General features: G+C 36.9%; 1 protein-coding gene and 1 pseudogene across 1 annotated transcript; both read left to right on the top strand.

The window, feature by feature from the left end:
* The first annotated feature begins 443 nt into the window (after positions 1-443).
* LOC133744684 (uncharacterized) lies at positions 444-2813 on the top strand (annotated as a pseudogene).
* A 9611-nt stretch (positions 2814-12424) lies between these two features.
* On the top strand, positions 12425-13711 carry LOC133706934 (uncharacterized). The gene has a single exon (XM_062132488.1). It carries the CDS (start codon positions 12476-12478, stop codon positions 13613-13615), a length of 1140 nt encoding a protein of 379 aa, XP_061988472.1. The 5' UTR covers positions 12425-12475; the 3' UTR covers positions 13616-13711.
* Positions 13712-13741: the final 30 nt, after the last annotated feature.

The raw sequence follows: 13741 nt of genomic DNA, 5'->3' as shown, positions 1-13741 counted from the left end.
CGTACAGTCCCAAACTAGCCCTTAATGGTTTTGAAATATGTGCTTGGTTTTGTTGCGGTTACATGGAGAAGATAAATAAAAAATGGTCTGGTAAAAGCTTTGCTTTTTTATTTTGGTTCACTCACCCCTCTAGTTAACTTGATATCATGAGTACCCTAAAACTATGCAGTGTTCCATTTTTCAGGACCCAAAAAAAAAAAAACTATGCAGTTATTTTTGTTATGTTCATGGGTCCATGGACTTTTATGTAGAGTCTAATGTTCTTTGTTTTTGAGTCTAATAGACCAATTTTGTACTGCTTGGACTAGATGTCTTCTGAAGAGTGAGAGAAATCCCAGAATGTGTGGAGTACTTGGAAGAAGTTAGGTGGCTGAATCGTTAGACCGAGTTGCATTGTGTACCAATACGTGGATTAAGAGTGGAGAAGAAGGGAGTCTTGGAATATGGAGTGCAATAGAGATGAGGCCGTGAGGGCAAAAGAGATGGCGGAGAAGAAGTTCGCTACAAAGGATTATATGGGGGCAAAGACGTTTGCTTTGAAGGCTCAAAACTTGTTTCCAGGTCTTTCGGGTATTCCCCAAATGCTGGCGGTGCTAGACGTGTATATTTCTGCAGAGAAAAAGATAAATGGGGAAGCTGATTGGTATGGCATTCTTGGTGCGGATCCGACAGCAGATGACGAGACAATGAGAAAAAAGTATAAGAAACTAGCTCTTGTTCTTCACCCTGATAAGAACGGTTCTCCAGGAGCTGATGGAGCATTCATGCTGATTGCAGAGGCGTGGAGTTTGTTGTCTGATAAAGCCAAGAGAGCAGCATATGACCAGAAGATCAGGAATGAAAGATTTCACAGAAATGTTTCGAGTACAGTGGCCCAGGATTTTCCCAATTTCACACAAAGCACAAACTTCAGTGCTGCAAACGGTCAGACGACAACCACACAGGCGGCTAGTTTTTCGACTCCGGCTGCTTCATCCCAAACACCCAATACCTTTAGGACCATGTGTCCTACTTGCTTGTTGACATATGAGTATCTCCTCATTTACCTTCATCATTATCTTCGTTGCCATCGTTGCCAAAGTACACTTTTACCAATAGACATTGCTCCACCTATAATTGCGTCAGAGCAGTTCACCCCATCAAATTTAGCAGAGCAGTGGCAGAATTCAAATCATGAAACAACAGCGAATAGAAGCACATTCAATACAGGAAGGAGTAGTGCAGCCTCTGCAATTAACCAAAGCTTCTACCATACGTTCTCGAGGACTGCTAGTGGTTTTACAGCTGCCCATGCCCCAAGCGTGGATCAGATGGCACAAACGGCAACTAGAATGCCTCATGCCTTCAATCAGCCCAGTGGTGCTTCAACTACAGGATATGCTAATAATGCTGCAAAGAGAAGATGCATGGATGATGTTGGAATGAGCAGATATGGAAAGGAAGCTAAAAATCATATGGATCGGGGAGCTGTGGAGGCTACTTTTGGACCATTCAGGGCTTATGGAGCCTCGAATACCATGTTCACAAGTAATGATAGCTCCCTACATGCAACACAGAATATACAAAAAGAGAAGACTAAGAACGAAATGAAGGGACAGGGATCATCTAGTGTAGCCAAGACTGCAGTAAAGGCGGAGAATGGAAATGTGAGAGGAAAGTCTTCGGGGCACTCTGATGTACAGTGTGATCACACCATGTCTGGCATTGGCAAGCAGGTGGATACAAAGAATACCATTCTCACAAGTAATGATATCTCCCTACATGCAACACAGAATATACTAAAAGAGAAGACTAGGAAGAAAATGAGTGAACGAGGATCATCTAGTGTAGCCAAAACTGCAGTAAACAAGGCAGAGAATGCAAATGAGAGAGGAAAATCCTCAAGAAACTCTGATATGCAGTGTGATCGCAACATGTCCGGCATTGGCAAGCTGGTGGATACAAAGAACATTGGTACATGTGACTTGAAACAGTCTGGCACTAGTGGTGTCAGCTCAGATTCGGGTGCAGAAATCTTGGAAGCAATGACGTCAATTGATGTTCCTGATCCTGATTTTCACAATTTTGATGAGGATCGAACAGAAAAGTCTTTTAAAAAAAATCAGTTCTGGGCCGCCTATGATGAGGTTAATGGGATGCCTCGGTATTATGCCAAAATTCAGAGTGTAAGTTCTTTAGATCCTTTCACAATGCGGATCAGTTGGCTTGATTCAAAAACCAATAGAGAACTGGGGCCTCTAAACTGGGTGTCTTCTGGTTTCTCAAAAACATGTGGGGAGTTCAGAGTAGGCAAGCATGAAGAATGCAAAAACGCACTCAATTCTTTTTCACACAAAGTTTGGTGGAAAAAAGGTGCACGGGGAACAGTGTGTATATATCCTAGGAAGGGTGATGTTTGGGCTCTCTACAGGAATTGGTCCAATGACTGGAATGCATTGACACCGGACGAAGTAATACACAAGTATGAAATGGTGGAAGTGGTTGAAGATTACAATGAGGAACTTGGGGTTACTGTAACTCACCTGCTGAAAGTTTCTGGTTTCAAGACAGTGTTTCGGCGTCATTTGGATCCCACAGCTGTCATGATGAGAATTCCCAGAGAAGAGATGTTTAGATTGTCTCATCAAGTCCCTGCACACTTGCTTACAGGTGAAGAAGCTCCAAATGCTCCAAAAGGTTGTTGGGATCTTGATCCAGCAGCAACTCCGGCTGATCTTCTTGAGGTAATAACTGATGTTCAAGATGAATAGACTGTGAAGATAGTTGAGAATGTAATCAAGGATATTGAAAATTCTCATGGTATGAGTGGTTAGAGAATCCTAGTAGTCATGGATGAAAAGAGAAAAAATCGTTTTAGAATCAGTTAAGAATTAGAAGTTGTGGAGGGAACAAAGCATGCTTCTGCATAGCATCTAGTAACCTTGTTTCAGTCTGGATCAAAAGAGACTTTTGAGCCTCCATCCAGATTTTAATGTTTTCAAGCATCTATATTCTGTATCTGACTGCTTTGAAGTTTCATGATCAATTTAACATATCTGTCCGTAAAATGGTAGTATTGTGAGTTTGATTAATGATTAAAAAGCAGTGTAACAGACTAACAGGTAACATTCCGATCAGGACCTTCGGGAATGATCATAGTATCATTATGATTTATGACCAAGTCTACTTTCTCTTCCTTTTTTGTATGCTCCGCCTGTTGGTAGTTTTAAGCTACTGAAGGTGATTGAAACATTACTAAACCCAATTTCAATCTCTCCATTCTTCTTCTTCTTTTTACTTTTAACTTTGAAAATACAAGGACATAATATGTTTTCTGGAAAATGAGGATTGCAGTGCACGGATCAATCCTTACTGGGCAGCAGAAACCAAAATAACAAACTGAACACCAGATTTTTGTTACGCAGTGAAAACCTTAAGTATGATATTAAAAACACTGCGGGACTCTTACTCTTGAGAACCCAAAATAATGATCATCTTATTCAAAAGGATATGTTCTTTTACAAACTTGAATAGCACTAGCTCGGCTACAATGTTTAGACAAAAGCTAACATACGGTTTGTCTATCTTCTTGAACTCATTCACTTGAACGATGACCAAATCTTGCTCTTCCTTCTTCACAGTCTCTCTACTGATCTCAAGAGAGTTTGTTTAGCATATGAAAACATGATCAATAACACTTACACATGGACCAAGTGTTTGACTCTTTTTGAAGACACAATTTCAAACTAACATGCAAGACTCTATCAAAATTCTTGCGTCTCTTGGTGCTTCGTCACAGCCGTGTATATTTCTGAATATATGAAGGACCAACGGCAAAACCTCTCCACCAAGGTTCTACCCTAATTCCCTTTTAATTAGGAAAGAAACTTTCCATATAAGAGATCCAACAAATCTTAAGGAAAATCAATTAGGAATAGACAAGCCCTTAAAACCCTAGGACATCAACACCACGATTTTAACAATCAGAAAAATCTTTAAAAACATAAATACATAAAACCCAAAACCTACTTTCCAAAATCGGACTCCACATGAAACTGACTACTGACTCGGGGATTGCAACACATGTTGCAATCCCATGCATATGCAGATGCATTTACCTGTGATTCTCCAAGATCAGTAAAGGGACTTTGAGCTTTGTATGGGAATGCCAATACGACATGTACAAGAATTGTATCTACAAACTTCTTTCAATTTGAGTTGGGTTTCAAATCACCAAACCTTTGTTTCTGTGTGAAAATAATATCTGTGGATGTTAGTGGAATCCTTCAAAATGCAAATTGCAAAATGCCCTACTCTTTTCCTACTGAAAGTAACTAAAAAAAAGAAGAAGAAATGTTCCATCAAAATCTCTAGCCCTAACCCTAGCTAGGCCATGTTTGGTAAGGGTGAGGATTGGATAACTAGATTGTTTTGTATTAGGATTGTATTGTACCTTGTAAGCTAATTGTGTAATAGGATTGGGAACTGAATAGCTAAAAGATTAAGGGGCATTTCATTTTACACCCAAATTTGATTACACCTATTAGATTAAACCCATCCATAATTTTTTTTTAATATATACCCAAATCTGTTGATTAGGTTGATTACATAAATAAATTCTCATTAAGTGACATAGAAAAATAAAACATGTTTTTGTCAAAAATGTCTTAATATGCCACAAGCTCTAAACAAATACACTTGATGAACTAGACTCTTGATTGAAGCTCTCGTAATCAATACCTAGATCGAGGTTTATATCTGATTTCTCTATTTCGTGGTCTGTTTTTCTATATAAAAGGTATGTTATATTTTTCATATAAACACTTGAATAGAAAGCAAACATAGGTTAATAACATATTATACAGTTGTTCTATTTGTAATGTATGTACTAAAAAGGCACCTGATCATTAGAATACATTTTTTTTCTTCTAGATAATTTGATTTTAGGTATATATCTAACATATAGGAGGTTGTTATAAAGTAGGGAGAAGATACAGAAAGAATAGTTTGGAGAAAGTAGAAGTGTTATCATTCAGTCTCATTAGCCTCCTTTATATAGAGGTAGGGTTTACATCAAAGTACATAACTAATGAGTATTTACATGGACATCCACATAGATAATAATATTTACAACACTCCCCCTTGGATATCCACCAATGAATGATGGTATTAATTGGACGCGCTTATTGTTGTCTCGTTAAAAAATCTTGCCAGGTAACTAAAATCCAGTGGGACAAAAATAAACCTGGTCGAAGGACAAAAAGAGCACAACGCGCATATGTCCTAGGTAGCATGCTTCTGGATTAGAGGTGGCAAACGGGCCGGCCCGGCCCGGCCCGGCCCGTTTTAAGCGGGCCTAATCGTGCTTCGTGCCGTGCTTGGGCCGGCCCATTTATTATCGTGCCGGGCTCGTGCCGGCCCATTTACTTAAACATTAAGCCCGGCCCGACCCATGGCCCGAGCCCATATCGTGTCGGGCCGTGCTCGTGCCGGGTCAATAACGGGCCGTGCTCGTGCCTACCCACTATAAAGCACGATTTAAAAATCTTAATTTGAACGAATAAAAATTAATTTTATTTAACTATTTAGAAAATTAAAATAAATTAAGTTCTACAACGTTTTTCTTAATCTTAGTTTTTTAAGATTAGATTTCAAATAATTTTTTATATTCCACTATAAGAAAGAAAGAAAGAAAAAACTCAAAATATATTGTTTTTAGTATATTATTGTGAGATTAATCTTTATTAATATAATGAAGATTTAGTATCTATTATTCTTTCCTTCATTCTATAGTTGTATTATTATGAGATTAGTCTTTATTAATAAACATATATATAATATTTAGAAAAAATACTTATGTCAAAACAAGGATATAATGTTTTGTTTCATTATTTTGACAATATAAAAGAAAGCATTGGTGGAATTGTCATGATATTTTAAATAAAAGGTCTCATATTAAAATCTCATCATTGTAGTTTTTTAATATTTTTAAAAACAAAATGAAATTTTGTGTTTGTAACGGGCCGGCCCACAATATGTCGTGCTCGGGCCGTGCCGGGCCCATTACGGGCTCGGGCCGGGCCGGGCCAATGGGCCAATATTCTTAGGCCCAGCCCGACCCGTTATTCTAACGTGCTCGGGTCGTGCCGGGTCACTAACGGGCTTGGGCCGTGCCGGGCTGCTTTTAAGCGTGCCGGGCCCGTGTCGTGCTCGTGCTTAGTGGCCCATTTGCCACCTCTATTCTGGATGCTCTCCCTGATGAGAATCTCCCCCTGATTGTTGCAAGCCTCATTCATGTATGCGATAAGCTACATGTACCATGTATAGTAGTTTGATGCGTCTATCACTGAAATGAGACCATGTGTGCTTTGCATATAGGGGCTCATCACAAAATTTCATACCTGCAAAGTTAAAGCAATACTAACAAAGCTAGACGATTTTCAATAAGCCTTACCTCATATGATAAGGTTAGAAAACAATCTCCATATGCTCAAAATCATACACAAAGTAATAGCTAAACAATATAGAGAAATTGACACATTTAACTTTGTATAGTTTAAAACATTGAAAAATCATCATGGCATACCTAGCCATACACATCAATATCTTTGTGTATTGATATGTCTCATATAAGCTCTTCAAGAGCTCTAAGTAATTCATAACTTTGCGACAATTAGAATATGTTGCAACATTATATTCATAATTCGAATTCGATAGTAGTCTCTTCATAGTACTCATTAAGGCAATTTAGATCTCGTTGACTAGAACGAAATGAGTACATATGAGCTAGCTTTAGACTCTTTGATTCCATGAGTGAGCTTCAGGCTCTTTCAACCTTTCATGAACTTGAATCATTCATGTATTTGAATCCCTTGAGGATTTGATAAGCAATACACTTATTATGACACTTTGCTTTTGAGATTTTGCTTTTAGCAATGTGTCTTTAAGATCTTCATAATATACGATAACAACATGCCATAAATCTCTCGTCAATATAACAGCTATATGTAACACTGTATTTATAGAAAATTTTCATTCGTATAAGGCTAGGGAAGATATTCATAATCTCATGTCTCGATAAATAGACATTGTGTCATAGTGATTTATCTTCACTTAAATACCCTTTTGTACCATGTAGGGTTAAAGGTCTAAGTATTTCATCACGTTTCAAATATTCAATTTCATTGGAATTGTCTCTTTCCAATTTGGCCAATAATATACTTTGTCGACATTCATAATGAAACGTGGTATAGCATCAATACAGCCTTAATGATTTTTTGTAGCTACCATATGTAAATTATCATCGATGATCATTAATCATAGATCCCACACATTCTTATATGCATGCATTAGCTGTAATAAGCTTATTGATATTGAGTACCCATGCCACTTCTGGGGCATATATTGTCACTTCTAGGACAATCATCTCTGAATCATGTAGTGAATGTGGATCTCTTTACTTATAATCTCATGTAGAGCATTATAGGGCTTGTATAATCTTTCCTTTTTGGGAGCTTAAAACTTTAGACCTGGTGGATACATTCTACATAAATTCATGCCGTTATTTAAATGACAGTAGTTTTTCCTCCCCCTAACGGCGGGAAGGACTGTCTTATTTTGACCATGTTCAAAAGATGAGTTCAAAAATCTATCACTTTCTTTGGAGTGAAGATGTTCATTGGTTGGTGGCGATCCCAAACCAAGATTTAGGTCAAAACATTTAATTCATGAGCATTAACCATATTTATGTATTATTGTATCACCAATGCATTATTCCCTAATGACGTACTTACAACCTTTATATGTGTGCCATATTAGGTGTTCTGACATTGTTTTATGACGTTCTCTTCAGGAGAACCATGTCATTTGGATACATGGCATGGGGTCTAGATTGTTTGTGATAGTATGTTTGGTTTCAGGGACTTTAACCCATGCAAATGCCTTTGCATTTAGCATATGATTTTGTCACTTTCTTTTATCAATTCACTAGTTTTGATATTTCTCGAAGTCAAAATGAGACGGTGGATAAATATCTCACACCAATTCATATCGTTCTTCAAGAACAATCTTTCTCCCCCTCATGGCAGGAGGATTGTCTCATTAAAGTGACAACTCGCAAATATGCGGTAAATAAACAATTTGCTTGTGAGTAAGATTAGTAGTCATCAAACTTGTAAGTGATTCCACGCAACATGGTAGACAAAAGATGACTTAATTGATCATGCCAAATAGTGTATTTGGTTCAATGAACTTCTGGTTCATGACATTATATATATGCCTCAATTTACTGTAAAAATTTGACACAATATATATCAGATAGCAAAAAAATTTTCTCCTACCATATTGAAGGTACTTAGTGCGTCAATATTTCAAATTTGGTAACATGATAGTAGCTCATTTGGAGTCATAGATCAAGATCTACAACTCTTGATACGAGTGTTACCTTAGCTTCAGTAATCATTAATTGTGAAATACTGATAATTGGAATGGACCAACTTCATTTTGAACTGCTGGCCAAAATGATATACTCGAAATTTTGAGTTGAAAACTACAATCCATAATAAAAGTGTAACTTTATCACGTGGAGAACCTCAAGTTCACTGTCACGTATATATTTGTGTAGTCATAAAGAGGGGAGGGACTTCAGGCCCTCATATAATTGGAGATCTAAGAAACTTGAGATTTCAATTTTTTAATTTATAAAAACCTCTTAAGAACATCAGGTTCCTAGATAATCGGATTAAGAAACATTTAGTTTCAGTGGAAAATCAAGAGGTTACAATAAATCAGTGGAGTAACACAAATAGTGCTTTCAATTTGCTTATTGTAAGCAAAAGACATAAGACATATGTGATGAATCGCAATGTTCTTATTAGTCAATGCAATTTAATTTGACCAGTGCCCTTTCGAAAGTGGCTTGATAATCATCCACCATATAGTGTACCATAGGCGACACACGCCTAATTTACAATTTTCTCACATGTGTGGATGTTAGGGCAGTATTTACATTGACTCCTGATTTCTCTCTTGCCATGATCCACTTCTGGTGGCATTTCATGGTATAGCCATGTCAATCGGGTTTCTTACTATACAATGAGATCTATGAGACGGGGAGATTATACATCTCTAGTAATATTGGAGGCACATAATGTAAAGGGACAATAATGTGTGCTCTTCTGGAGCCATCAATCAGATATGTAAGATCTGAGATGATTGTTATATTAGCCTCATAAGCATAAACTTTAATAATATTTTCTGGACACCATGCATAAAATTGCATTGCCTGAAAGTCACTCAAAACATAAGTTTGAAGATGACACAAATCAAATTTGTAAGAATTGAACGGTGGATCTCATAGGATATACACGAAGCTTCTGGTCTGTGTTATACAGTTAAAACATGATGTTCAATTATTGTATTGTTGTTTGATGTAGATTAACATCAAATGCATTTTGAATTTCTGGCCAAAATAATATACTCGAAATGTCAAGTTTAAACTTCATGACCATAATGAGTGAAGGACTTTAGATGGTCATCTAGTTAGTATGATCATTGAGGAACTTCAGGTCCACATGTAATTAAGGATCAAGGAACTACAGGTTCTTATATCTTTTAATTACAAAATCCACGATAACAAATTTGGGGTATACTCATACGCATTCATCATAAACCAACGGTTAAATATCTGCTTACTTTTAAATTGGTGTCAATATAATTCCCTCAAAACTTCAGGTTTGAGGTTGATCGAGATTAAAACTCTTCAATAAATTGTTCATATATCCACTCGAAACTTAAGGCTCGAGTCTGCACAATTAGAACTTCAGGTTCTAAGGTGGAATGCTTTAAGCAAGCATAAAGATGAATGTATCAATCGACATATGAAAATTTACTCGAAATTTCTAGTTCGAGTTGACATAAAGTCAAATAAACTATGAATTAATTATATGCTTATTCGAAGCTTCAGGTTCAAATTTATTTTTCTTCTATGAACTGCAAGTTCTAAGATTTCGTAATTTGAACTTCGGGTTCAAATAAATTTGGTGCTCGAAACTTCAGGCTCGAGGTGACTAAAGTGAAGCTTTAGTTCACTTTTCACTAATTTATACATTATACTCAAAGCTTTGAGTTTGAGTTTTACTGTTAGAACTTCAGGTTCTACTATGAAATTTTGAACTTCTGGTTCAAAAATATTACATTCAAAATTCATATGTTCGAGGTATAGGACTGCTGGTCCATATGAGTAACAAAAAAATTAATTTAAAAGATAAGTACTGTAATGAAAGGAAAGTACATAACAAAATAGGAAAATTGCAGGGAAAAAAAAAAAAGATAATGGAATATATTTTACAATGGAAACTTCTAGTTCCTTGAATGAAGAAAATACACAGAACTTCTGGTCTGGTTAACTTCACAAATATGATAATCTTGTTTCTCTCCTCTAATTGCACAAGAACATACTCTCAAAATAAGGTAAGGAACTTCAAATTCACATTGTCATGCGGAGGAGGGAACCCCAATACCCAAACATTTTGAGGAACTTCCAGCCCTCTTAAAATTATTGGGGATCAAAAATATGACTCATGGATCATCATAGAGTATAAAAAAAATAAAGCAGAGCGAAGCGTGCTGATAACGTGTTATAAAGTAGAGAAAGATGAAGAGAGAATAGTTTGGAGGAACTAGAAGTGTTATCATTCAGTCTCATTAGTCTCCTTTATATAGAGGTAGGGTTTACATCAAAGTATATAACTAATGAGTATTTACATGGCCATCCACATAGATAATAATATTTACAATAGAGGCTTAGTTTTTGGTTTATACATTCGATTACAGCCTAAATGTTAATAGGTTTTGTATAACATCTCTGTATTAGAATTTATTATTATTTTTTTGTATCATACATGTTTGTTAGATTTTCTATTATATTATACCTATGATTGTATAAACAAAAATGTTACACCTATGATTGTGGTGTATATCATTGCGTGTCGATCTCTATTAAGCTTGAACGTTTCTATTATTTAAGCCCTACCTACATATACATATTTAGTAGGTACATTAGACATGTATTATTTGAGAGAATGTAAATGGGCAAATTAGATATACATGAAGTTAAATAAGAAAAAATATTGATTATAGGAATATAGTCTATATGGAAGGTTTTCTTCTATATAGTCTATATAGAAGGTTTATTAATGTGATGATTTGGGTGTAAATTAAAAGAAAAGTATGTATGGGTTTTTTTTAATAGAAGGTTGAATTTTTGGGTTTATATCTAATTTTCTCAAAGATTAAAGGACTAAAAATTAAAAACAAAAAAAAATTCATCGAGAAAATTTATCCAGAGCACGAACTGAAAAATATTTACCCTGGCCTGTGAGTATGGAGGCTCAAGGCGAACAAAATTTCGAGGCCCAAAGCATACTCCAAACCATTTCGTAATTACATGACTCCAATTCTATACTCTTACATTGAATGGAATGTAAGAGCATCAGAAACACAAATAGATAAGGAAAAAGCCAAAATTTCTTCAAAACAGAAAAGAAAGAGCTTCAAAGATCTTACTTTGTCTTTTTGGAAGATAAAATATAAATTCAACTTTTCAATCACTAAATTCAACTTTTTCGTTTGATCCTCTCCTAGTCTCCTTCTCTTTCAGGTTTTGGTCTTCAGCCACCGTTTGGGAAATATAATTTCCTTCTGGAATGATCTTCAATGGTTCAATCACAATTGGATTTTTTGTCTTGGATTGAGAAAGAGAAGATCGTTGGCCTCGACTTCAAAAACTTTAATTGAGAAAGAGAAAGAGATCGATGATCATTTGTTCGTTTGCGTGTAATAGCGTGTTGTGTCTAAGCGTCAATTCGTAAATTTATTTTATTTTATTGCAGACCAACATAACAAAAAATTTTGAGGCCCCTGAAATCTGAGGCCCTAGGCTTGGGCCTGCTTTGCCTAGGCTCAAGGCCGCCCCTGAAATCTGAGGCCCTAGGCTTGGGCCTGCTTTGCCTAGGCTCAAGGCCGGCCCTGAAATCTAGAGGCCTAGCCCTGAAATCTAGAGGCCTAGTTTTTTTTGTTAGAAATTATATCGATCCTATATATAGGCGTTACAAACAATTTTCTTTTGTATAACAAAAGTTAAAAACAGTATTTTTGTTGATAAGAAAAGACAATTGTTTGGAGTTATTATACTGAAATATGTGAAATTAGATAACTACTTTTTTAGTCGCAACCATGTGACAATGTGAGTGTGTGTCCATAAATATAACCAAATCGGGTTTACTTAGCTTGCGCCGAACGGTTCCGAATGCAAGGTGGTTTTCCAACTGGAGTAGGGTTTCCTCCAAACTTGGGTTATATAAATAACATTCAAAGCACAGCATTATTTTGCGTCATATTGGTTCTCCAATTCTAGTTCCATCGTTCTAGCAGGTGTTTTTAGGGTTTTAAGGTAAGTTGTCTTGGAGAGATCATCCATATCGAATCTCTGATCGATATGGATTTGAATGAAAACAGGAGTTATGATTCTGACCAGACTACATACTACTCCGCTGACTCCGGCATGAGTGATCATGAGATAGGGTCTGACATGGGATTTGAGGATCATGAAGCTTACGAGGTAGGTTCTGACATGAGTATTACTGATGGGGATGGTGAGATAGAGCACTCTGAGCCCAGTTATGGCGGCCATGAATATGATGATTTTGTTGGCACGACACCGTTTTGGCATAGGTATCATTGTTATCCTGCATCTAAAACTGAAAAGCATGCATACACTGAGAGTAGTGATAAAATCATAATGCCTCCCTCAGCCCTCGACGTCCTTGCTTCTCTAAACATTGATTATCCAATGTTGTTCGAGTTCCGGCCATATTCTTTTGATGCTGCCGAGAATAATGAGACTGAGAAATTTCGTGTCTCTCATTGTGGGGTTTGGGAGTTCACTGCAGAAGAAGGCTTTGTCTACATGCCTAATTGGATGATGGAAAATATGAACTTGAAAGAGGGAGACCTTGTGCTGTTTCAAAACCAGACTCTTCCGAAAGGCAGTCATGTCAAATTGCAGCCTCATACAAAGGACTTCTTGGACATCCCTGACCCAAAAGCTATGTTGGAGGCGGCTCTCGGGACGTTTTCTTGTTTAACAACTGGGGATACTATTGTGCTACCTTATGAGAACAAGAAGTATTATATGGATATCATTGAAACAAAGCCTTCTGATGCCATAGGCATTATCGACACAGACTGTGAGGTTGACTTTGCACCTCCTCTTGACTATAAGGAACCTGAGAAACCTGTTGCTTCATCAATTCCTCTGAACAAGGAAGCAGATGGCCAAGTTGACATACCTAAATTCAGCCCTTTTAAGGGAACTGGGAGGCGTTTGGATGGCAAGGCTTTGCAGTATGAGTCAGCATTAGATTCTTCCTCATTTGTTGCCGCGAATGGTAATCCACAACCTTGTACAGAATCTAGTTCACGAGCTACTAGACGCCGGGCTCAGGGGAAGCTTGTTTTTGGCGCAGATACTGCTCCAAAGGTAGCCTCAAAAGAGGTCAAACAACAGCAGCAGCTCCAAGAGAAAGAAGAGCCAAAGTTCCTGGCTTTTACTGGGAAAATGTACTCCCTAACTTGAATTTTTTTTATGTAAATCATGAAATTTTATTTGTTTCAAGTTTTAGCCATTCATATCAAGTATCATTGGTTTTCTATCGACTTTGTTCTTCTCTGTGTGCATTTAGATTGCTATTCTATATGTGTG

Source organism: Rosa rugosa, chromosome 4 (assembly GCF_958449725.1).
Source record: "Rosa rugosa chromosome 4, drRosRugo1.1, whole genome shotgun sequence".
NCBI classification, from domain to species: domain Eukaryota; kingdom Viridiplantae; phylum Streptophyta; class Magnoliopsida; order Rosales; family Rosaceae; genus Rosa; species Rosa rugosa.
This window is presented reverse-complemented; position numbering and strand designations above follow the sequence as displayed.